This window comes from Periplaneta americana, chromosome 3, assembly GCF_040183065.1.
Source record: "Periplaneta americana isolate PAMFEO1 chromosome 3, P.americana_PAMFEO1_priV1, whole genome shotgun sequence".
Taxonomy (NCBI): domain Eukaryota; kingdom Metazoa; phylum Arthropoda; class Insecta; order Blattodea; family Blattidae; genus Periplaneta; species Periplaneta americana.
The window spans coordinates 161,470,957-161,498,017 of NC_091119.1; the positions used below are offsets into that span (position 1 = coordinate 161,470,957).

At 36.8% G+C, this 27,061-nt stretch overlaps 1 protein-coding gene across 4 annotated transcripts in view; it reads left to right on the forward strand.

The window, feature by feature from the left end:
* Positions 1 to 24,430, forward strand: part of tho2 (THO complex subunit 2-like protein) — a 135,189-nt gene extending 110,759 nt beyond the window's left edge. Inside the window, exons 28-32 of one of the 4 annotated variants that reach the window (XM_069822181.1) lie at positions 304 to 387; positions 5,716 to 5,776; positions 7,772 to 7,845; positions 8,205 to 8,266; positions 23,750 to 24,430. In XM_069822181.1, the coding sequence (XP_069678282.1) occupies positions 304 to 387; positions 5,716 to 5,776; positions 7,772 to 7,845; positions 8,205 to 8,266; positions 23,750 to 23,780 (312 nt within the window). In that variant the 3' untranslated portion in view covers positions 23,781 to 24,430. Of the gene's footprint in view, positions 1 to 303; positions 388 to 5,715; positions 5,777 to 7,771; positions 7,846 to 8,204; positions 8,433 to 23,749 lie in introns of those variants that run through there. The other 3 variants (XM_069822180.1, XM_069822179.1, XM_069822182.1) reach the window with 3 other exon arrangements.
* The last annotated feature ends 2,631 nt before the right edge of the window (positions 24,431 to 27,061 follow it).

Sequence of the window (27,061 nt, forward strand, 5' to 3'; positions counted from 1 at the left end):
TGTAAGTGAAATTTTATTGATAGTTGGCAACCCTACATGCATGGCATAGTTCATCCTCTCTTCTGTTAACAGTGTATAGGTCCAAACTAAGTTTAAAGAACTTATTGCAATGTTTTGTTTAATTGTTTCATATAATTTTTCTCAAAGTTACTGTAAGGCCTTAACCACTAACTAAAATTCTATAGGACATTAACTTATAAAATTATATATTCCATAATATTCTAAATTTTATGTAATTATTTTGATTATGCGTGAAAATTAACGAATTGTTAAATGAAATGGTTCTGTTTCATTGACGTGAAGCAACTGACATGGAGCAAATACGACACAAGTTGCCTGATGTCGACAAGCAAACGAGTCAACACTGCCTGGCATAGCCGGCTTCAGGTGAACTGAACAGAAACTTTATCTATGGGGTCCTTTTCGTATTCTACATCTCATAACTTCCGTGTGTGTGTGTATATATGTAAACTTTTTATCATTTATTCAGTAACACATTGAGATTCTCATTACAGTAGATAACTTTCAGATTTTACTAATCAGAATGCAAATTTTTATAGAGTCCCATCTATGAGAGGTATATTTTATGATAAGTATAATATAACAAAAAGAAATACAGTTTTTTTAAATGTACAGAAAAGTCGTAATATCAGAACTGATGAGTAAGAAATTATTACAAAAATAAAGAAATTGAAATGTGAAACGAAAACTTCCTTCCGATATGCTGGAAACAATGAAGCATTATTACTCTGACTAAATTATGCTGTAACTTTTGTGTGCGTGTGCTTAATTGTGAATATTTGCAGTGTGTTTAGCTTTTAAGTATATATATTCTGGGATAATTCTAGAATCTGGAAGGTATAAATGTGAGGGTTGTTGTAACTCTAATTCTGATGTGCTGCAGCAAAGAAGTGACGTAAATTTATTGTCTTAGCTAGCGAACAGCATTCTGCTGTGATAGTAAGTGCCTATTTTGCATTTTGTTTTAATGTTTTCTGTTTTCATTTTGAAGTAATGTTCACCTGCAAATTACACTAGCCGTCAAAAAAGTGAATCACTTAATTTTTTAAGAAATATATTATAATTATAGCTTATGCTTAATTTTGTCTGCATTCTCAAAAGAACTTGCTATAAAATGAAGTTAATATGCATCCTGTGCATTCCGTTCCAATCTTCAAAATGCTTTTTGTTTGCAGTTCATTTTTAGCTTCTAAAATTTTGTAAATTATGCGAAATTTCAATTAATTAATTTCATGGAGCTATTGAGACAATGGCTTACATTAAGAGATGATTATGCCACTGAAACCGTTACTGTATGCTTACCTTTGTTCTAAAATTGCCACTCCTGGTGGCAGTGACAGCCTCCATTTGTCACCACGTGCTGACCTCTAGGTCCTGTAACATTTTCTGAGGGATGTAATGCCACTGCAATGCTGCCTGCATTTCGTTGCAATTTCAGACACTTTGACCAAGCACATCCCACAAGTTTTCAATAGGATTTAATTTGGACTGTGTGCTGGCCAGTCCAGGGTTGATATCCTGACACCACAAAGGTAGTCTGTTACTCAGCAAGCAGCATAGAGACAAGCATTGTCATGCATAAGGATGAAATTTTCGCCAACTAAGAGAACAAAAGAGCTTACTTGGTCTTCTAACACCTGCGCATTTGACAAAAACAAGCTCCAAAGCTTATACTATCCCATACCATAACAGAGCAACCTCCAAACGCACACTCTCAGAGAAGTTGCAATGCAGATATGGTTCCTTATGCCTTATCCATACTCTCTCTCTACCATCAGGTGACTGGAGGCAAAATCGCGACTTATCTGTGAACTGTTGACCACTTGTCCACAGTCCAATTCCAGTGTTGATGTGTGAACTGTAATTGAAGGATGTGATCCCAAAATGCATTAAGTTCATTTTTATGAAAGGACTGGGCTATTTTTTTTTAATCCACCGGTCTATGGATGGAGAGAGTTTTCAAGTGAAATGAAGAGAGACAAAAAACACATCCAAATGAAATTCTCAACACACAACTCAACTTCAAAACACACACACTCTTTGACTCCACATTACACTACACAAACACACCCCCACAGGAAACAAAACAAAAGGCGCCAAGACAGCAACAACCAGTTCTGAAGAAGGCCCATAACAGGCCAAAACATGTTAACCAAGTATGATAAAATTTAATATGAGAAAGACATATAATACATATTCCGAAACAAACTGTTGGATAAGGAGTAGCATTGTTTCGAAAAAAAACAAGCTTAAAATATAATTATAGAGAATTCAAACATAATTATATATACGAGGTCGGACAATGAAGTAACAGTAGTGAGACTGGTTTAAAAAACACTTTTACTTACACTTTAATCAACTATAATGTGATCGATCACATTCAAAGTAGTTCCCTTGAGACTGCACAAACTTACTCCAATGTTACTGCCACTGCTGGTTGTAGCCGTGAGACTGTTCAATGCCTGGGTTACGGCTTTTGGACGTCTTCTGTTGTTTGAAAATGGCGTCCTTTCACAACTGATTTTACTTTTGGGAATAAGGAGAAATCGCATGGAGCAAGGCCAGGTGAATATGGAGGCTGCAACAGTGTTGAAAGAGATCAGCAGCCACATTTCTCCGTTCAGCTTGCTGTTGCCTGTTGAGATTTTTTTTTGGAACAATTTTTCTCATGCCCAGGTCTTCAGTTAGAATGAGATGAACAGTTTTCCAATTCTTGTGCTATCATTTTGCCTGTTAATACAACTTTACGTATCCTGGCAATGTTGTCATCTATCCGTGCAGTTGTCACCCTCTCCGGTGTTCATCTTCAACATTGTTTCTGTCATTTGGAATTTTGTGCTCTTGACATCACTTCATTTCCAAAACCCTTGTGAAGCTTTCATTGAGTTTCACACAAAACAAGCTGGCGTATCACTGCGTGATGTTATGCGATTCCAATGTATTGACGAAGAGCAAACACACAACTCCACTAGTCAAGCAGCTACTTCACACTTACGGCTTACGGTGCTAGTTGGAATTTGGGTGGAGGGAGGATCAAGGTAGAAGGCTGCAGGATTGCCTTATCAGGTGGAAAAAAAATCTGTCTGATTACTTTATTGTCTGACCTTGTTTGTATAAATCATAAAAATGCCAAATGGACTGAGCAAGTTTTGGGATCAAACTCTTCAGTTGCTCTGCCCAATGCTGGGGGATGATTTGTGGGACAATTGCAGGTTTTCTTGAGGTCAAATTGGCTTCGTGGAGTCGTCTAACAGTCCTATCCCTCACAGTGATGTTCCTCTTTGCTTCGAGACTATTTCTAGCATGAATCACAGTCATGTGACAATCTTGTAAGACCCAGGGAACCAGAAACCCTCAGATGTACACCTTCATGATCATATCCTGGTCTTCTGGTAGGTACCGAGTTCACAGAATCGTCATAGGACACGTTGGGAACCTCCAAACAACACATCAGTGGAATTAGCCACAAAACAAGTGTTCAATCATCCTTAACCACACAACAGTTCTCACAATGTTTTTCTCGAGAGGCATTTTAACTTGCCAAATTAGAAAGAGAAACTGAAGAAGAATGTTGTTGGCTTGTGACAGGAAATGTCCCACACATTGATAATTCATCAATAGAGGCCAAGTACATTTGTAAAGCTTAAAAAGTTTTATTGTGGGTCAGTGTTGTAAAAACATAAAGCACGTTGTGGCACTGTGGAAATTGGCTCATGGAGTGGCATTTTATGACTTCTTAACATCATATTCATCTCCAAAAATGTTGAATACATCTTTCCATAGTCATCAAACCTCTTTAATTTAATAATTATCTTTCTAAATTAGTGGTTTATTGGGTATGATTTTTTTTTCTTTTTGTACGAAGTGATTCACTTTCTTTGTCGACCATTGCAAATACTAAGGTTGGATAAAAAGTAATGGCAACATTTCGATATTTCTGACATGGCTTTATTCACAGGGGTACAACATTTACGTACCTTCTATATAGTCGCCCCCTTATTTATTACCTTTTGCCAAATGTTTGGAAGGCGTTGTACACCATCAGCGCATCCATCTTTGTTGATGTTCCGTATTGACCGCCCTAAAGCACGGATAAGTTCATCTCTGGTATTGTACCGGCTCCCTCGCAGTGGTTCTTTCACTTTGGTGAAAAGATCGTAATCGCATGAATCATATCGGGTGAGTACGGTGGATCCAACAGGGAAGCAAGGAGTTGAACTGTGTTGTCCTCCACGCGGGGTCGTCCTGTACGGAGGTTGTCCTGAACGGCATCCCTGCCTTCCCGGAACGCTTTAACCCATCGTGCCACTGAGTGATATGGCAACGCCGCATCGGCATATGCTTCATGCAGTCCCTGAAAACATTCTTGTGTACTACGACCTCGTGTCACTTCAATTTTGATCCAGGAACGTTGCTTTAGTTTTGTAAACGTGGTCTTAGAGCGCTCGCACTATCCCTATGAAAGTCAACGTTCTACACACTGCAGTAGATTGACAGAGTACTGTCGCCGCTGGCTGCACTAACTCATGTAACAGTCCTTGTTCATGTCCACACAGCTGGCAACTCTCGAACACACCATCGTCACGTGACAACAGTGTTGCCATTACTTTTTATCCAACCTATGTATTACAGCGAAACATTCTGAAGTGTGATATTACACAAAAAGCAAGAGAAATTTTGCATAAGTGTATCACTATTTCCAATTTCATAGTGCCAATTACAAGACATTGTCGTGGTCGTCTACTACTGACATGGCAAGATATCGGATTCTGTTTGTGGAATAGGGCATTGCATGGTATAAAAATTCCAAGTGAAGCTAGAAGCCGGCAATGGATATTCTGTTTTCATTCACGTGGGAAACTCAATAATTCGCAAAAAAGAAAAAAACAGAATTTTAGTTGTATTCCATGGCGAATAACTAGCAATGCTGTCTCCCTCCTATGCAAACAAGCTTTGTTTACCCACACAGATATACCTTCCTGATTAATTTCCTTCTTTTTCTTCTTCATCTTTGACTATTATTACTTTACTGCATTTTGTATTTATTTTAAACAGTTCTGTGTTCATATTTTGCATGAGTCATAACATTGCAAGTAATCATTCTCTTTAGTAATTTCACTCTCAAATGTTGTATTTTTGCTTACTTATGTTTTCTTCTAAGGCACACTGTTAGCCGAGCGGCTAGAGCATCAACTTTCTATGCTAGTAATCTGGGTTCGAATCCTAGCACAACAAAGACTGTGCTTGGTGGTAGGTTTTCGCAGGGTACTTCCATTTTCCCTACCGGCAATCCACCCTTGCTACATTAATAATCATAATCGTCATCATCATCATGCAGTGCTATGTAGTTCGCCTTCTGTGATATACTGTTTGCAAATCTACGGCACCAAAAAGAACTGTGGCTTCAGTGCTTCACTCAGAGGGGACCTTTGGGTAAAGACACAAGATCAATTACCTGCCATGGGAACTTATATATGTATATATTTTCTTTGGTAAATAAATATTTACTTATTTTAGAAGTAGATTTTTGGGTCATATACACTTGAAGTCGTACTTACCTTGTTTTGATGATGAAACCTGTAAATGTTGGAGACGTCAAGTTCCATTATAAATGGAATACCCAAAAGTCTATTTCTGAACAGATTCACAGGGAAAGCCAAAAAACTTATATTTACTTATTTCATTCGTTTTTAGGACCGTGCAGAAGAAGCAATGCTTATAGCAGAACAAAAGCGTCGAAAGGAAGAAGAAAAAGGTAATTTTTTAGAATTTACCAATAAAGAATACCAGTAAATATTATTCTTATTATATTAGTGTGAGCTACACAATATGAGAAGGAAATTACCCTAAATCTCTGTTTCTTTAAGTTTTACGATTCTATTACCGTGTTACTATATTTTTATCCTGTAAAATTAATATCATGGAATGAAGTTGCATTTTATAACTTAGAAAGACGAGCAAATGCTGAGTAACTTTCGGTGCTGGACCCCGGATTCATTTCACCGGCATTATCACCTTCATTTCATTCAGACGCTAAATAACCTGAGATGTTGATACAGCGTCGTAAAATAACCCAATAAAATATAAAAAAACTTAGAAAGAAGATAATATGTTTATGTGGCACTTAATAATAAACTCACAATTCGAATTAATACAATACTGTATGTTCAAATGAAAGATATCCAAAATAAAAAATGTATCTCTGAAATTACTTGTTATGCATACATCACAAAGGAGGTCTCTCTGAAGTTTTATACATCGACCACTCTACGCCAATGGTCACCTTACTCAAGCTCTGTTAATAATGTCTACCAAACTACAGCAAAAAAGTGCATGTATGTTATAGCTAGCAGAGTTAAAATCTGTTACAGCTGTTCAACAATATCTTAGAATGAACTAGCTTTGTGCATTACAGGTGCTATGTTTGGTTCAAGTTTGTCGAATATGGCAAGTTTGATATTCGCCCATGTTTGCTCTGCAGAAGAAGGCCTGTCGTATTTGTTCCACATTGTTATAAAAATATTCGCTGTCCATCGCCCCCCCCCCCAACCCCCGACCCTGCTTAAGAATTTTAGCACAGATCTTGCTATCAGTTTTTCATATGAAATAAGACTAAGTTTATAATGTTTTGGTTGCCCCTCTCATGTTCAAACATTGCAGGACACTAATATGGACTTTAACTTTTAACATAGAATATACACACCTACCTTTCATCCAGACATTCTGTATGTGACAAGTTATGCACGAGGTGGTATCAGAAATTTCTGGGAAAAATTATGGCTTACCTTTTTCAAATTTGGCTGCCATCTCCTTGAAAATTGTCCCCTTGAGAGTGTATAAAGTTATCCCACCACCTCTTCCTTGCCTCAAAAGCATCAAGGAAGATCTTTTCTTGTAGACTGTACAATATCATCTGATTATGCCACTGAAACTGTTACTGTATGCTTACCTTTGTTCTAAAATTGCCACTCCTGGTGGCAGTGACTCAACTTTGTGTGATCATGTGGCACTTATGTCAATTAATTGGTTTTTATTATTTATTTACTTATTTTAATTAAATGGCTGACCATGTACGTCTGCTACTTACAGACCTGTTACTAAATCTATGTATTACTCTGTGAAAAGATTTATTAAATCTACATACTTAGACTTCAACAAACAAAATTTGATAACACAATCTCAAGAGAAAAAATGCAACTCTCTGCATCATAATCTACAGTTAATCCCCGATTTACCACGAAAATCGTCTGTAGCTGCATTTAGATTGGCAACAGGCCATGATTGTTTGGCCAAACACCTGCATAGAATTGGAATATATCAATCCCCTAACTGCCCATTGTGTAACTCAAATCAAGAAATGGATTCGGAACACCTCAAAATCTGTGCTTCAGTGGCAATATCTTTGAAAAATATTGGAGTGCAAGAGGTTAAATGACTTTATTGACAAACCCCTGGCATTAGAAAACGACAACAACATATACGTCTATACCTCAGATATTTTTCAATGCACTCTTCTGTAACTTAGTACGGATTTCGTTCAAATTTTGTGTTTTCAGAGCATGACCTCCATGTGTAAATATAACATGTAAATATTGAGTTTACATTTGTTATATTGAATGGATATCTTACATTCTGTTAATCCTTTACCATAGAATTGTCCTTATACTATTTTTTAACACTCTTTTAGTTCATTTTCATGCACTTTCTTTCCCTGCTGGCCTAGTTATAATTGATTTTCTCTTTTACACAGCCGCAAAGCTTGCAAGCCACCAAAATGGGGAACCCAGTGAATCACACAGTCGTGAGAAGCATCACTATCCAAAGGTAAGCACAAGCTGAGATGCAGCCTAGATCATATATGTAACAGATAACTCCTCGCTACGTTAAAATCGGCAGCACTTTGAAAAGAACAACCGCCAAGATCGCCACCTGTCCGCCGTAAATGAACACGAGATGGCAGCACAGTCACTAATGCAATTCAAATGGGTATTATGACGTGACTCCTTATGTAACAACTAGATGGCAGCATAGTAAACCTGACAAAAGTTGTTAACCTCAAAGCCTATAACCCCGACATATCTGTTACATATATGATCTAGGGATGCAGTAAGCGATTGAATTACAGATTGTAACACAGTGTTGTTTAAAAAGTATTATGCCTTGAATCTTGTGTCTCGTTTCAGGACAAATCTCCATATGCCCGTGAGAGAGAGAGGTCACATGATCGAGAAGGCCGTGATAAACAATATCCTTTTCGTAGCTATGTGCTAAGGAAACGGGTGAGGTAGTAATGGAACTTTTACCTAAAGGGAATTACTACTGTGAAGGACAACTCATGTTATATGTACATGTTCAGTTTAAAGATTGATATCAACTTCATGTCAAAATACTGAAGTTTAAAATGTATATTTCATGTACAGCACACAGTCATAAGAACATATATGCTTATTTTTTGTCTTGAGTAATTTATACATTTTGAACACTTTCGATATCCTTATGAAGTCCAAGATCACTTTGAATACAACAAATATAGAGCTGTTATTGACACACTTTACTCGTAGAAAACATGGAAATCTCTTTTGAATAGGTAGTGACCACGTACATGTTTAAAAGCTTTTTATTTAATCATGAATTGGCGACTTATACTCAGGGTGTCTACTGGTAATGAAAGTAACTGAAAAGTATGTATGTATCCAGTGCCTACCCACTTCACTTGCGTGATTCGGGTTCCACATATTGCGGATAGATGGCAAAGCTCTGATCCATTTTCAAGTTGCACACCACTTCGGTGGGAAATGCTATGCATGATGTGTATCTGGAGAGTTATGTCGTATACTAACGTAAGCGTTCGTGTAAGTGTAGTGTAGGGCAGGGTGTGTCGTGCAGCTCCATGAAGTGTGTCGTGAAATTATGGAATTGAAAAATAAATTTTATTGCATCCAGAAAGTCTCTTTACAACACATTATTTATTTGCAACGAAGTCTTTGATATGGTACATTTTATTTTAAGACAGACTTTACCAATGAAATGTGAACACTGCAACAATGCTCAGTTCAGTTTTTCAACCATGAGGATATAGAGAAACTCTGTGCAACCCACCAAGTGCAGACTTCACATTAATTTAAATAGGCGAGTTTTCAAAAACGAAATAATCTTTTATCGGGCATCCAGCATAGGTTGGGATTTTTTTTTCTAATACAACTCAAGTTTCTGCTTGTTCTTTTAGAATTTTCGATCTACAACACTGCATGTCCGAAACTACATAGATGTTATTACAGTGATTTTTTTCTGGCGGAACGGCACATTTTTGTTGCATTTTTCATCATGGAACCAAAATATGTGTGAATAACTGTGTTTTTAATATAATTCTTCTTTGAATTCCGTTTAGATCTTGGAAGTCTTAGTTGAACGAAAAGGAGGTCCAGTGAGCAGTAATCTCTTTTGATCCTAAAATTAGAGCAGAAGTTTAATATTTTTCACACAGTTCAGGACTAATTTTGAAAATTTTGACCCCCATCTCCCCATCCGCTATAAAATTCTAACAGAGTTCGACCACCTTTTTCCACAAAGGAAAGTAGTGGTTATTATTATTATTATTATTATTATTATTATTATTATTATTATCATCATTATTATTATCAATAATAATAAAATCAAACAAGTGTGTCGCGATATCGTGGGCGTTCAGTAAAGTGTGTTATCAGTCAAAAAAGGTTGGGAACTACTGGTGTAGGAAATGGCTGAGGATGATGAAGATGAGGAGGGGAGAAGGGGAAACCCAATGCTGGCAAATAGCCTACTCCTGGCGAATAACACCAAGGTGGCCAGGCTTAACATTCTTGTCGAACAGATGAATTACTATCAACGTGACATACACATACCTGACAACCTATAGAATTGGAAAATCGGGAGATTTTGATTTCAAGAATAAAAATGCGAAAATACATACCTGTCTTACTGGGCCTCGTAGCTTGTTGTCTTTAGAGATCCTGTGATAGCAGATGTTGCCTTTCTTAAAAAATGATCATCAAAAGTTTGTTCAAAGCACTGACCGTGCTATCGAGACTTTGTAATTAAAAATTTTTTCCAGGTTATTGTTGGACATTGATGCTCGAAATAGAGTTCTGTCTTCTTCACCTGACTGAAAATTCTTTCACCTTCTGCATTACCAATGATGACAGTTGTCTTTGTCCTGGCACACCCATATTGTTTTGCTATATTGGGGGCCAGCATGATCTGCACAGACAATAATTGGCAGATTGTGTTCCATTATGAATTAAGTGAATGAACACTCCGCACGTATGACACTATTATTTTCGTTTGAGAAGAAACTGTTGTCGATTTTATGATTCCTTTCTTCACAGCAAACATTGTCTTTATGTTTTACAGTTTTTAAGTGCGTATTAACATCACCTTTACCACCATGAGAGACAGTTAAGTCACACCGGCAGATTGTACAAAAAGTGGCAACTTTCTTTGATTTGGTTGTACATTGAAATTCCATGGCATACGCTTCTTTATAACACTGTTCATATTTTTTACTTGTTTTGGGTTTTTCAATGACATCGTGTCCATCTTGTCTTCTACACCACAATTACACAAACTTCAAACTTTATTCCCTTGCTGCAATGTAACCATAGTTATGCTTCCAAGTTCCATGTTGTCAACTGGGATGCTCATTTTAGGTCTGTGTGCAACTATTCTACCTAGGTCAGACCATGGCCAGCAGCCAATGGCATGGATTTCGCCACACAAAAAGCGAACACTGAAAAATTCAGGAGAATACGATTTCGGAAAATCGGGATATGGGTCAAAAATCGAGAATCTTCCGATTAATTTGGGAGGGTTCGCAGATATGCATATAACTTCTCTTCATATTCACTGCGGAGAGGATTGGGATTTAACCTAGGGATATTGGTGCACAATCTAGTGATTAGAAGTTATGCATTGCAACTTCTTCTAGTCCCGAGGTATAAATTTTACACGAAAAATTCTGATCCTGCCAGGAATCGAATCTGGGTCAGCTAGTCTGGAGGCAGATGCGCTACCACAGAGCTAACTTGACAGACTAGTAACTAAACAGTAACTAATAGGGATATCTTATGCCAAGTTTTACCGTCAGATGGCAGGAGTGTTCCATGCGGTGCAACATGTTGTAGGGCTATGTTTTGTCATAATATGCTACAGTTGATTACATTTTCCCGCTTGTTGGTTTTCTGTGCGTGTCAAAATTATATTTACAGTTATTTTGTATAACCTAATATAATTTAATATTTTCTTACCTCATAATTTAATTTAATTTACAATAAATAATAACGTAAACCTGTATAATATTGAGCGATTCCCTGAGATGGGCGGGGAAATCTGCAGTATGCAGAATATAAATACGAGTAAATTGAATGTGCATGAACCTAAACAGAACTTTGCGAACAATATGCACGAATATAAAAGTAGGAAATATATCGAAAGTGAATATTGCCCTCTTTAGTAATTAGTATTTAAGAACCGTACGCTAAAAAACAGGATATTTAGCCACCGATGTGTTTTTTATAGGGAAGAGACTATCGAGATTGAATTCCATGTATTTTTTCTGTAGTTGCAGAAAGATTAAATGCAATTTTTAATAGGATGATATAATATGATCGCAATAGTATCACGATTAGTAGCGTGTTTTATAGGTTAAGAACATGCAGTTTTGAATACTGTGTGGGATGATTTTGAAAATTTGAACTTAAAACATGGCTTTAATAATTAGGGTACAGTACATTAAAAATATTATTCACGAAATGGATTTCACTAGGGATCGTCCTGGATAATAAACATTCCAGTTTATCGAGAGTTTACTGCAGGTGTAAAATTCGGAGACTCCTACAACTACTGCATCATAGCTCGCTGTCGAGGTTGCATATATTTTTATTAATTTTTCTTTTTCCTCTTCCAAAATGAAACTATAGTCAACAATTCCTTACTTGAAGTAGTTACTTTTATTTAAGAGCTAGCACTTTCGAGGCGCAATTTAATTACTTAACTTATATTTTTTAAGATTTAAAGCATATATTCAGAATATTTCGGGACCTGATTGAAGACAAAAAGCTTTCCCTGGTTTTTACATATAGGAACACAACAAAAATTTGCCATTTTTAGTTGTTTTTAAGAGTATTTAATATACTAATGCACTACGTATATCCTCAATGTTTATATACCGAAAAACAAATGCACACGCAAAGTGCATCCCTCATAGTACACGTGCGCCATCTGTTGGTGCTAGTTCAGGATATCCCTATTTAAGCACTTGGTAAAAAAAGTAACGAATTTAAAAGACTCAAATGGTGGTGTGTAATGAAATTCCAGATATTGTGCTTCACTTAATTTGGGACTCTGCCTGAGCTGCGGTGATCGGTAGTCAGTGATTACATATGCAGGTCTGATACAATCCAGAAGGCTGGGAGAGGTGTCCGTTGAACTGAAAATCAAAGAACTTAGGAAACAAGTCTGATGATGATGATGATGATGATGATGATGATGATGATGATGATGACAGATGGTAAGATTACTGATACGTGATTAATGTTTTTCATAGTGCTTAGGCCTATAAGTAATTATTAAGTTGTAATTAAAAAGCAACTATTTTTTTTTTTCATATTTTTGGTAGACACCCTACCGCACCCTCAGTGCATTAGTGTAGCAACTCAAAATTGGTAGTTTAGGGAAAATTACTTCTAAATTTCAAAAGACGAAATTTAGATACTTTCAGGTTACCTGCTATCTCTCATGTATGATGCATAAAAGGTACTGAATAACCTGAAATGTATTTAAATTTCATTTTCTCTAAACTAACAATTTTTAGTTGCTGCACTAATGCATTGAGGGTGCGATACAGTCAAATCAGTTATGTGTCAGCCCATAGAAGGTCAAGGCTGACTACTGGTCACACATCATATGCCTCGTCAGAGGAATCAGCCACCTAAATAATTTCAAGGGAAAAATTGTTCCAGGGCTAGGTATTGATCCCGGGATTTTTGGCTGAATGCATTAGTGCTCTACCGACTCAGCTACCCAGGAACTTCACCCAACACTGTCTCAGTTTTTCCTTTTATATCCACATAACTCGAGTGGGCTGATAAGACACCAAACGTTTTGGAATTGATACCTGGCCCCGGAACAATTTTTCTCTTGAAATTATTCAAATCTGCTTCACAGAGAGCTTTACCTGAAAGCTAAATTTGCATAATCATCCACCTAGTACAGGTGAAACATGTGGATAGCATGATGATCCCTCCTAGCTGTTATAACTGGTTTTTGAAACTGAATTGTAGTACTGACTGTAGCTCCCCAAATTCATCACAATGCTGGGGTGGGCACCAGTTCCATACACTGGTCAAAATTTCATGAGAAAATTCCTTCTCGATGAAAACTCGAACAATTGCTTATTCCACATGAACTAATCTAAGTAGGACCAATAAACCAAGTAATGAAATCATGGATAATACAAAATACATAGAATAAGAAAGCAGAGTCTGGAATTTCTGTCTTATTTACGTTTCAAAGATATTCATGGTTTTTACCCGAAGTTTGTAACACTTGCCAACAGATGAATACTGTAGCAAGAGAAGAATATCTACAGTACAGTACTGTTACAAGCTCATGAGATTGCAAATCTGGGAAATGCAGTTAGATTTGACTAAAGCAAAGCATTTGACTCCTTTATAGATAACAGTTCAGAAAACATTTGTTGCAGCACTAATCGATGAAGTGTCATTGCTTCACTGTGAGTTGCCAGACCAAAAGACCAATGTGATCAATTCAACTCAAATAATAATGAAGGCCGAAGAACTAAAACTCCTTGCATACACACTTGAATAATGTACCATTGCAAAATGATTAGTATCTAGCTAATGACAACTGCTGATAAATTACGCCAGAGGTGTTAAACAGCCTGTTAGAGAGTCGTTCATAGCTCTTTGCTAAAGCCATGCGGTTTCCACAAGAGTTACACATTGTTCTTCTTGAAGAAGACTGTGGAGGAGAAACAAATCAACTTCGGCTATGTTCAGCATTGCTGTTATAACTCCAGTTCCAAATTGATGTAATGCTTCACTCAAGCATATACATAGTGTTCTGCCAAATGTCAAGTCTGTCACTTCAAACCCAGCTTTCTGTAATCTTTACTATTTTCTGCCTTCCTCATGATTCATATATCTTAATGTCTTCTATCATCTGATATCTTCTTCTGGCCGAAACTCTTCTCCTGTTCACCATTCCTTCCAGTGCGTCCTTTAGTAGGTAGTTTCTTCTCAGCCAGCCAAACTGGCCTAAGTCCAAATGACTAGTTATGAGAAAAATAACAAAACCAATAAAATAAATTTGACGCCCTTGATAACCTCTTGAGTCCTGAGAATACAGTATACTATACTTCTTCATACATGATTGTGATATGTGTGTGTGTGCAGAGACCCGAAGTCTAGTATAATATACCTGAATGTGTGCCCTAACTGTAACCTGCAGAACTTTTTCAGCATTTTTCCTCATTTCAGTGACTTTTTTTTTTTGAAGTGTAGGAATTATATTGAGCTTTAAAAATAAAATAACAAATGTCTCAGGTCTGACGAGGTTAAATCAGTTTGAAAAAACATATGCAGACACTAAGTCAAGACTTAGAAGAGTCTGTTAAATAAACTTACACAGTTATATATAGGCTTGAAAAGAATAAATTAAAACGTGAATAATGCAAGTTAAAATCTTAAAAAATGGGCATAGAACACTTTAGAATCCACCTCTTCATTTGATCCCATCTTTGACTCTGAGGAATATGGTCACCTTACATAAATTGAGAGTTAATTTAAATTTTTTCTAGTCTATCTATGGCTCTTTGGCCCGTTTTCGGGCCATGGCCTCCCCAATTCTTCCTTGCCATTCTTCTCTATCCCTTGCTGCCACCTTCCAGTTCCGCAATCGCAGCAAACTGGTAGTATTAAGTGTCTGCATGCATCCCAGCTTTCAAAATGACATCTTGTCAAGAAAAAAGTGTGTAGGCTATTATAATTGCGTAAATAGGGTAGTTAAGGTGAAGTTTCCTGCACATTATATGTTTCAACTCTGTGTAATAATGTGGTGGTGATTGTCATTCCCTCTGACATCATACTGAAAAGTAATTGAAAATGGGAAAATGTAGAATTATAGAGAACTTTGCAAGAGATTCCTCTCAAAACAACCTACAACAGATTTCTTTGCATGATTTATTATGGTTATCATCATTGGTGGTGGTGGCAGTGGCAGCAATAGTGGCAGTGGTGGTAGCAGCAGCAGTGATGGTGGCAGCAAGGGCAATGGCGAGGGCAGCAGTTGCTGTGGTGGTGATGGGAGTGTTGGCGTTGTTGTTCATTGTGCACGGATTTATGTGCAACAAATCGACCAGTGTCATTACCAAGTGCAACTTATTTGCTGTCCACAAACTCGCAGACAGTGTATCATCATCATAATCAATTTGAAGGGTCACCTGGTATGCTTCATTTCAGGCTGTTTGATGTTACAATTATTCATACCAATTGAGACCTGTTGCAGTTCAGATATTCTAATGTTTGGATAACCAAACCTATTTTTACAGAGCGTATAAAGTTCAAAGGTTGCCTTTTTACACAACAATGAACCTGATATCAGTTCTCCTTACCATTATCAGAGACACATTCGGACGTAAATTGTAAAACTTTTCTCGATTTTGTTTGATATGAGAGATAGTTGATTTTACTACTCTCTGTATTCTTGCTGGAAGAGATCCATTTTCTTCTTTTGCAAGGCAGTTTAAAATTTGTAATTTTGTATATACAGTATTGTCTGATAGTGTATAGAGAATGCTTCGCAAAGCAGAAGTTTATAACATTTCAGAACGTGACACAACACTTCAGCTATTTCAAACTGAAAAATTTGTTTGAGTTTATTTGAAGTCAAATGAGGTATTCTACTTCGACTACCTGCCCTGAAAGTTTGTGAAGCGAACTAGGATTTTTTTTACAAACAATAGACATTCTTCCTCTGATTGACGTTCTAATTGATATGTACATCTATTATCAGGCAAGTCTGGCTAGTATAATATGTAGCTAATCGATGTATGCAATGGAGGGAGAAAGGAACTGGCCACCCTACCCCATTATCTCCTGGCCTAGTTGCCTCATTAGTACCTTCTTGGTATCACTTGTGAGGTTCAGACCTGTCTTCGGACAGTTGACTAAACAACAACAATAGACATTCTGAGTAGGATTGTCATAATTCTGTACACAAAAATACATTTCTGTTTTCCCAAAAAATGTGAATATGATTTGCATTAAAGAATATTACTTACTACATTGAATCATTACATAAAAAGTAACAGCAAAATTGAATATTTCATAATTCTTCTCTCATAACATTAATACCCGACAGTTACTGTACAAACAAAGAGACTACTGGGTGTTCAGTTCAAAATGTGTCATGGCTCGCTGTATGTCGTCATGTGGCTAGCCGATGAGCCTAGAGAATTCAATCTTCCTACACTTCCGCAGAGGCGTATTACCTAAATGCAAGAGAAGTTGCCTAGCAAGTACGGCGTTCATTCTGAAGATTACTTACCAATACGTACGGTAACGCCAGTAGTGGCAAGAATGTGAACTGTTTGGAAACACGTACTGAAGTGAGTTTTTTTTCTTACTGTCGGGATATGGGGAGAGGGTTAAAACGATTACTTACGTATTTGTTGACATTAACTTGGACGGTCAACATGGACACGGAGCATTTTGATTTGTGTTGTGGAATGTTGCCATACGCAATCGATGATAACAAATACCCTGCGCACGACTTGCCCGTGCAAAACACAGTTCGAAAGAGGTTATGGTAGCACACAGACTTTACAGACCGCCATCTGTTGCTACGACATTCAAGTTATACCGTACACATTCTCAAGTTCAGATTGAACGCCTTGATTAATAGGCAACTTCTCTGACATAAAAGCTGAAACTCGCTTCAAATCGCTGACTCACAACAGTGACGTCATGACACACTTTGAAATGAACACCCAGTAGTCTGAATGATTTAAAAGCGCATGTTATCAATTATGTCATTCATCAGTCTTTCTCATACTTCTGGCAAGAATGTACTTTTTTCAGAAAATATTTTTTTTAGGAAGACATAGAAATCCACACATAAAAGCACTGAATTGACATCAATTTGAACCAGTTCTTTTACCTTATTTACTTGGATTCTATTCCTTTCAGGTGTCAAAATGATTTCCATCAAAGAAAAAGCTCTCTCCAAGCATGCAGAAGTAATTGTATCCTGGACATATTTCAGATATTTCTCGAAATTGTTACATTTCGCTTCATGTTCTTTCAATTCATTGAAAACTTCAAACCAAAGAGCTTGACATCTATATTCAAGTCTCTTCATTTTCCTTTCTCCTTTTCCACCTTTTCTTTTATTTTTTAAGCATAAACTTGTCAATGTTGATGGCAGCATTGGGATTAGAAACGAGTGAATTTATAAACTTAGTTGATTTCTCAATACAACTGCACTGTAATTCTAAATCAGAAAACTGCTTACCACCCTCAAAACTCTCCTCCCATAGTTCGAGATATGAAATGCACTGGTCATAGAAGTTCAGAATATTTTCTCCGAAGTTGTCTTCTATGTAGATGTCTCAGGATTTAATTTATATTTTCTCCTGAAAATGAGCTTTGTAATCTGTGAATGCAATACTTTGGTCTTTGATGTATCTTTAAAACCAAAGTACAGTACATAACAGTCTATTACCATTGATTACTATGTAGTAAGTGACCAGACATCCTGATTTGGCCAGGACAATTCCGGTTTTCAGAATCATGTCCCTCTGTCCCCACCAAGTTTGACCAGGACGCTTGAATGTTTCGGTTTTCCCCAAGTAAAGTGAAATGATCAATGATTTGAGATTGTAAATGTGATTGTTTAACTTTTAACACTAACAAGTAGTTGTGAAGAACTGATGAGTATTAGAGCTGTGAATATAGCAACATTCAGCCTGCCTGACCTGCTTGGACTGGTGAACAGGCAAGAGCGTATTTAACCCAACAGTAGAAGCAAGTTGTTGTGTTGTGTGTTGGGTTCCACATGAGCTTGCTCCTAGGATGGCAGGCTCTTACCGTGCCTCTTCTGTTTTGTTTTACGTGTAGTTAGCTTTCACAGTCAGTACTGGATTCAATAAATATAAAAGCTGTGTCTAAGATAACTATTAACTTTTTATTTTATTGTTAATTTCCAAGTTTATTTGTCGTAAAACTTCAATTTTTGAAATAGGTCTAAATACATGCTGTTTTTAAAGCGAAAAAATATATCCAATAGGGCCTGTCCTAACTTTAAGAATCCTTCCCCTTCCACAGTAGAAAATGGTCTCAAGTCTTTCGCGCACATTTCCACACACCTTTCCACTAAAAAATCTTGATCAGTTTTCAAAATATTGGACCCATCTTGAACATTTCTTTCCACTTTACATAATATATGACGCAACATGCCTGAGGTACCTGTTTTCACTTTTAAAATCTTTCCATACATATTGCATTTCGCAGCACCCTCTGGTTTTAGTGTGTCTTTTTCGTTTACACAAGCGAATTTTTTCCAGGCTTCAGATCCATTCCTATTTCCATTAACCAAAACAGTCTCCTCTCTGCATCTTAACTTGTCTTGCACTTGTTGAGAATCCATAGCGTACAGTTAAACTACACACAGGCTTCGTAACGACCCATTGGGCTCGCTTGGGTCTTACTATGCTTGGTATGAGAAGGAGTGGGTACTGTGCTCGGCCTGTTGTTTACATGGTCAAGAGCGGAATATCAGACGTATTCTGAACAACACGAGGCAGGCAGGCTTGAAAGGGAAAACGCACAGCTTTAATGAGTATAGGCAGAGTTAGGACATTAGCACTAGATTAAGTTGTGAGTAAAACTCGTGTTGTTAGGTTCAGACTCAGTGTAATATTCCATACTAGAATTTCTGATGCAGCTATGTGTGATTTACTTAGTTTATGTTTACGAATTTTTTTCCTCGGACTTTTGTTTTTGAGCTTTCTTATTTCCATAGCAAGTTTATTTCTGCGAAATGTCTCAGGATTTAATTTATATAAATAAATAGCAATAAAATTTGCTTCTGAACATATCTTACATCCTAAGATACCTTCATCAATGATGATCCATGGATTCTCAGCACTAAAATAATTCCACTGATCTAAGGACCAACAAAGAGGCAAAAGAGGAGTGTCATTGGATGACTCGTTACACAATTTATTGCAAAGTTTTCAAAGGTACCTACTGCACTTTCCACTGCAGCAATTGTTTCTTCAATTCAGGTCTTTTCATTTCACCTTTGGCTGTACCACTATCTTCATATGAAACTTTTGCGCTATTACTGTCACCTTCACCACATTGCTTTTGTTTTAGCCACTTCAGTAAACTCATTTTACTTGTTATCTCACTACCACATTCGTATGAACTAATTTCTAACAACTGCGATCGGAATTTTGTTTCATGTGTGAACAGACTTATTTTAACATTGTTGCGTCGTGTGACTTGTAATGAAGTTATAAATACGTTCAGAAGTTTAATTTTGTTTGTAAATTATAGTTTCCTAACTCTAGATATAAGGATATTATTATTGTACTGACTATTACCGACATAACATTTAACTTCGTTTGGTGCAAGCGGTCGACAATCGTTAATGTCAGGCAGATCAAACTAACTGATTGTTGAAACACATTTTTCTTTTATTATGTAGCGTGCGGCAAAAACAAATTTCTTTCTCCAATATTATCGTCCCCTCGTCATAAGGTATATGATATTATTTTCTATTCAGTAATTTGATAGAATTTTATCCAAACTAGTGGAACATCGTTGGTCTTGTAAGAGCCAGTGCGTACTGTCATAGATTTGCGTGTTTTAGAACTTCCGGTACTCTCTTCAGACAATTATATAAGTACCGGCCCAACTAAAGCCCTGGATATGATATCAGTTATACATTGTTTTTCAACATAGAGACTTCTAATTATTCACTTTCTTTAATTCATTCTCTCTTTAACTTCAATAATAGTGCACAATTACTGCTGAGCATTGTTGTATTGCGCTATGTAGAGCATAAATTATAATTATTGTTGACAATTAACAAGAAATGTTCAAACTGCACATGGACGTAATAAAATCTTACGCAGGCCTACCAATATTTCTCGAATTTCATCAAGTAAACCCAATTACAAAAATGAATCGCTAATACAATTTGTAGCATGTTAGATATATTCCACTCTTGCACTTAGTAATATATGATATTGTTGAATCATTTTTAAAATCGTAAGATTATTCGCGGTGTCATTGCTTATAAGTTGATGGCCCTGTAAATGTAGAAGCAGTTACTGCCATGTGTGGAATAATATTTGTACGTATTTGTACCTGATCGGCAAAATCACCGAGAGGGAGTTTCTGCTGTAGGTACGCATTTCGTCCCAGCTTCGACACTGAGGAATATGGTCACCTTATCTTAAAGGATATAGCAACTAATTAATCCCATTTTCAAACCTGGACCAGTAAATACGGATGTATGGTATTCTTAATTCTGAGGGAGAACTGTTAAGATATTTTTGTGAACGGTATTGGGCTATATAGCATTCAGAGTTCAGAAAATACATCGGGTATATAGACGTCTTCTTAAGGACACCTTCCCCTTTTTGTAATATAACTGAAATAAGTTACACTGGGATTTCGTTGCATCGCTCCCGCTATCGTCATATTTCCCGCATTTTTCGTCTGCTTTTGTGGTCCCAGAAATAGTCCCATGTAAATAACGCTATTTTTTCCGAATTGTCGTTTTATCTTATCGATCTTTGAGAAATCGCGGTCCCGACGCAGTATTTTCCCCCATGACTTTGAAAGGATAAACGCATTTCTCTCCATTATCTTTGGACTATACAAGATGCAGAAAAAGACTGCGAACTCGAGACTGTGCCATATTTCGCGGAGAATCACTTGATGTGAAAGGTGTTACTCCGCCGTGATAGGTAACCTGATTTATCATTGCAGCGCGCGAACTCTCCATGTGTATTATTTTGATATGGTCTGTTACTGTGTCCCAGCCAACCTTGTTCCTGATGTAGACAAAGGGGTGGAGAAGTCTTCTATGATTATAGTACAGGACTGGTAGACAGAAATATGCACGTGCTTGAGTTCGAAAACTGTTCATAAGTTTATACAACAATTAGGAGTATTGGGTAAGATGTGGTAGCCCATGTATTTCATCTGACACTCTATAGGTATTTATGCAGAAATGATGACGATTTCTTAATTTGTTTATTTTATGACTCTTTACAAACTATTATAGTTATCTAGCATCTGAGTGAAATGTCAGCGAAATGAGTCCAGGGTTCAGTGCCGAAAGTTACCCAGATTTGCTCGTAGTGGGTTGACAGAAAATCCCCGAAAAAAAAAACTCTCTTTGAAGAAAGCCAGTTGGTTACATGAAGAAAACAAAATTGGAGTGATGTCCTGATAGCAAAGAGAAAGAGGCTGCAGAGTAGACTCCACAATGAAACTGTTTATTAAATATGAAAAATATTACCTTTTATAAATGTAAATTTGACGATAATATGAAAATCAGAAAACTGCCCTGGTGCTGCCCAGCCTCGATAAATAGTACCTTGGTGCCGTCAGGGCCCGAAATACACTCCTGTGACAAATCCATTGTCATAAAATTAACTTTGTTTCGGCTACAAGTAGGCAGGCTTCCGTTATCCCGTACTGTTCCATTGCGTCACAACTTAGGTCTATACTTTATCGGTTGAAAATAATGCCAATACTTGTCTCGCTCTTTGGTAACCCTACAAAGATATCCCTCCTGTACGTGCTTAAAACATGTACTGAACATAACCAATGCATTTTTTCATAGAATCCAGTGCCTGTCTTCATAGTTACTTTAAGTATTATTCATGTCTCAGCCAACCTTGTTCCTCAGTAAACAAAGAGGAATGGCGGTCATCTTGTACGGTCTTCACGATTGGAGATAGCATGATATGCGCATATGCTTCCACAGAAAGTAGTTTCCCTGTTAATCGTAATGTTTGCGTCATATAGTGATGAAAATATAACAGTGAAGTAACACGTGAAATTCGTTAATGGTTTAATTTGTTTATTTATAAGTTACAAATTGTCCGGCGTAGGTGATAATGCCGGTGAAATGAGTCCGGGGTCCAACACCAAAAGTTACCCAGCATTTGCTCATATTGGGTTGAGGGAAAACCCCAGAAAAAACCTCAACCAGGTAACTTGCCCCGACCGGGAATCGAACCCGGGCCACCTGGTTTCGCGGCTAGACGCTCTAACCATTACTCCACAGGTGTGGACCTCATGAAATTTTGGCCAGTGTATGGGACCGGTGCCCTCCCAGCATCGTGATGCACTTGGGGAGCTACGATAGGTAGCGAAATCCGGTTGTGAATGCCAGCTATAACGGCTGGGGGATCATTGTGTTAACCACACGATACTTCCATTCTGGTTGGATGATCGTCCACCTCTGCTTCGGCATGTGGGTGTGAGGCCAGCAGCCGGCTGGTCAGTCAAGGCCCTTCACGGGCTGTATCACCACGGATTATTATTATTATTATTATTATTATTATTATTATTATTATTATTATTATTATTATTATTATTATAAGTTACAAATTATAATTTAATTTAAAGGAATCTGAATAAATGAACGTTATTGGTTGAGGATTGTAATCATGCATGCACTGTTTATACATGAATGCATGTCTTAATACAAAAATAATTAACAGTTTGTGCAGAGAAAGAAAGTTTCTGGCAAATACTTTTAATAAACCAATTAATCACTCATCCGAGCTTTTGTTCACTGATTTTAATATTTTGAAAATTAAACAGATTTATTATATTGCCTTATTAAACTTCATACATAAAAATTCGTAATAAATTCAAATTGTATCATCATAAATATGGAACTAAAAGATCCGATTTTATACGACTAGAGGCACCAAAGTGTTTCACAAGCACAGTTCTTAGCCATGGTACCTACTTTGGCCCAAGATTATATAATAAAATAATTGAAAAATACCCAAATTTGGAAAATTTTAGTTTCAGAAAATTTCAAAAATAGCATTAGGAATATAATTGTTAAAGAATATACGTTGATTTAATATGTGTATGTATTTGTATGATTTAAATTGTTAAAACTGAAATTGTATTTTTAAAGTTAATTTATTCTTTTAACTTTTTTTTTTCTTGACCCACTTTGTGTCAAATAATTATCTTTGTTTGTGTTAAGTATGTGTTAACTCCCTGAGCACGAGTTTTTACTCCTTCAGGGAAGAATTAAGACTTGTACATGTTATTTTATTGACAATAAACTTGCTTTCCACCCACCTCATTGTACCCTACTGCAACGTCAATAGCAGGAAAATGCATCTTATTCTCAGAACCAATATTCATGCTGCATTCTTTTAGTTTGTCATAGAAATTGGTGTAATTGTCAGTTCTTTTGTGTTGCTTGTGCACATTTTGGTATGTTTGGTACATGAGGGTGATGTAAATAGAGTGGCATTTTCTCATACTGCACAAACTGTAAATTCAGTTCAGTTTTCCTGTGTGTTTACATAGATTACATGCTCTCTTATTGTGAATAGATTATACTTGTGTAAATAAGTGTGCAATTTTAGCTTGTGTATTTCCTTAACATTGTTTACTCGACGATCAAGCGAAGGCAAACGCAGATGATGATGGGCTGAGGAGGGGGAAGGGGAGAGTGGCGCATCTTTCACGGCTGCCAACATCCCAGACAACGCCCTCCAAGACTCACTTTCCACTGGTTGAATCGTACAGACAAAAAAAATTTATAGGAATTTGTCTAGGATTTTTTTTAGTTAGAATTGAAAGGGGATTAAAATTGTTGTGTGATTATATATGTGTAAACTTTATTATGAACGTGGTATGCATTTTTAGTTTAACATTTCATTCAATTCATGTTTTTCATATTCTTGAAATGTAATTTATTTTTCTGATTGAGTCATGGAGGAAACGCATTTTTTATGATGTGGCAATTTGGGAGTATGAAACAGAGATCTCAATGTGCAATTTGTTGAAGTGAATAGAATGAGGTCTGTTATGTCATGTCATGTGAATTAATTCGTCTAGGGTAATAAAAATGAAGAATATACCCACTCTAAATATTCACAGTAGCATTTTCATTGTCATGGTAAAATTACACTTTTACACGTGTGGAAGGTTATAAATTATGTTTTTAAGTGTAATTGTGTTTGTACATACAGAAATATTAACAAATAAGAAAGAAAATTGCAGTTTGTGTAATGTTGTACGAAATCTCTTTGTAGCATTTCTGGAAAAGAAAATAGATACCATGAAGTTTACTTAACCTAATTTTTATTTACTTTTCTTACTCTTCAGCAGGTGTGTCTCTCATGATTAAGTGATATACAAAGAGATATGAGGGGTTATGAATCTTGCATCATCTTTATTCTCATTTTTCCTAGATACCAGTGGGCATTATTGGATGTTACCAGTATATCCATTTGCAACTGACATTAGAAACAATAAGCAGAAGATATAAGTGGCCATATTTGAGAATTTTTCCTACATTAATCAGTCAGACGCTTAATAGAACATACAACTATTAATTTCAGCCTACAGTTATCAGAAATCATTTCCTAATCCAGAGGTAAAATTGGTGGACAGCCTCTGACATTCTCACTTCACAAATGAATTGGAAATAACACAACAAGTTTCAGTGCTGAAATTGAAACTCTATAACTGTTCTGTATGAACTCTTCCACAGAATGGATAACTGCAACGGTTCTGTAATACTCATAATCCTGAGTTCCAGTTCAATTAATAGCAAACAGTCGACCTGGTTGGCGAGTTGGTATAGTGCTGGCCTTCTATGCCCAAGGTTGCGGGTTCTATCCCAGGCCAGGTTGATGGCATTTAAGTGTGCTTAAATGCGACAGGCTCATGTCAGTAGATTTACTGGCATGTTAAAGAACTCCTGTGGGACAAAATTCCGGCACATCCGGTGATGCTGATATAACCTCTGCAGTTGCGAGAATCGTTAAATAAAACATAACATTTTTTTAATAGCAAACAAGAAACCCATCATGGCAAAGAAAGTTTTAAATATTTAGCACGATCATTCAACAACAACACAGAAAACCATGATGCTGTATTGGATTGTAGTTCGTCATGGCATTGCCTGAAGTAAAATATCAAAGCAAATAATAAGAAAATATTATCATCTGAACAATAGAAACTCTTCAAAGAATCTGGATCAGGTATATCATAAAATTGTTTTTGTAATTGAAACATACAGAAGGACCTCGAAAATCTGCTGTGACAAAATTCAGATTTGTCACTTACCACAGTTGCCTTGTCATAGTTCTACCCAGGATTGGAATTTTGACTTCAAGAAATTTTGTTTTATGTAAAAAATATCTACCTATGGATGGATACCACCTGTTGATCTGTGAGGGTATTCCTTAGTCTTCTAATATTGTTGGAGCAATTAAGTTACAAGATAACACGTGGCTTCATTACCAAATGACGTTAACAGACTTAGGTCAGATGTTGGTTCTACTCGCATTATAATGCCAGAAACTTGGTGTGACATTTGTATCCAGAGCTTGACTTATTTTCTGGACGAAGCCATTGTTGATGTTTCCTTTTGAAAATATCATTGCTCCCAGCCAGGTTCGAAGCTGCAATACTCGGGTACAGAGATAAGTAGTGATCAGTAATCCAAACGTAGTAAACAAGAGTATGATTGAGTAATTTCAAGAGAAAAATTGTTCCGGGGCCAGGTATCAAACCCAGGACCTTTGGTTGAGCATGCCAATACTCTTCTGACTGAGCTACTCAGGAATGTACCAGACACTGGCTGAATTTTTCCCTTTATATCCACATACCTCAAGTGGGCTGACAAGACATCAAAGACCCAACATTGAATGCACACAAACTCTGTGTGACTTGAATTGTGGTTTTCTGTTAACAAACAGTGACGTATATTATGCAAATCTGGCTTTCAGGTATAGCTCCCCGTGAAGCTGACTTAAGTAATATCAAGGGAAAAAATTGTTCTAGGGCCGAATATCGAACCCGGGACCTTTGGCTGAGTACGCCAATGCTCTATCGACTGAGCTATCCAAAAACTGTGCTAGACACCGGCTCAATTTTTCTCTTTATATCCAAATACCTGCAGAGTATGATTGACTGTATACAGGCTATTCCATATGAAATCTATCAGTAAAAAACCTCGCATTTTTTAATACTCTAATTTTTTCCCTATTTGTACAAGGTGCTGAGGAGAGTGCATTTTCAAAAATATACTATCGAAAGTCAAACAGTTTTCATACTATTGAGCGACAAATTTAGCATATTTTATAAAAACAAGCCTTTTTCAGCGCTCAGAACTCTGGAACCATTTACTGCAGAACATTGAACGAGAGTCCATTTTGAAGCTGACATTTAGTAGGTTATGATAAGAGTAATCCTTATTTTTATTGTGTACAGAGAGACAGATAATCTGATTTTACTTACTTTTAGGCTTTTTGCCCATTTGTAAAAATGTAAAAAATATTGAGAAGAAAACCTTGCATTATTAAGAGGGATTCAGCATTGTTTGCTTAGTGGCTCGGCAATAAGTTTCGAGGGTATTAAATAAATTATTTTGACACACCTAGACTTGAACGGCGCAGTACCACACGCACTAGCCGAGAAATGAAGATAAGCGAGCGTTGGGTGTCATTTTACTCCTGTGTTTATGAAAACTTGTGATAAAGCTAGCCCAGCTATGCGCTACTAGATGAAACATCACGTGTTTATGTCTCCTGGCCTTGCTTGCCTAGGCTAGCTCTCGCCTCACAGTCAGCTGGTTAGTTCACGCACGCACTATTTATTTTCTTTATTTTATATTTTCAATACTTTCTTATCAACGGTGCACCAGTAAAAAATGTGATTATTTGTACTTTCAATGAGGAATCTAACCATAT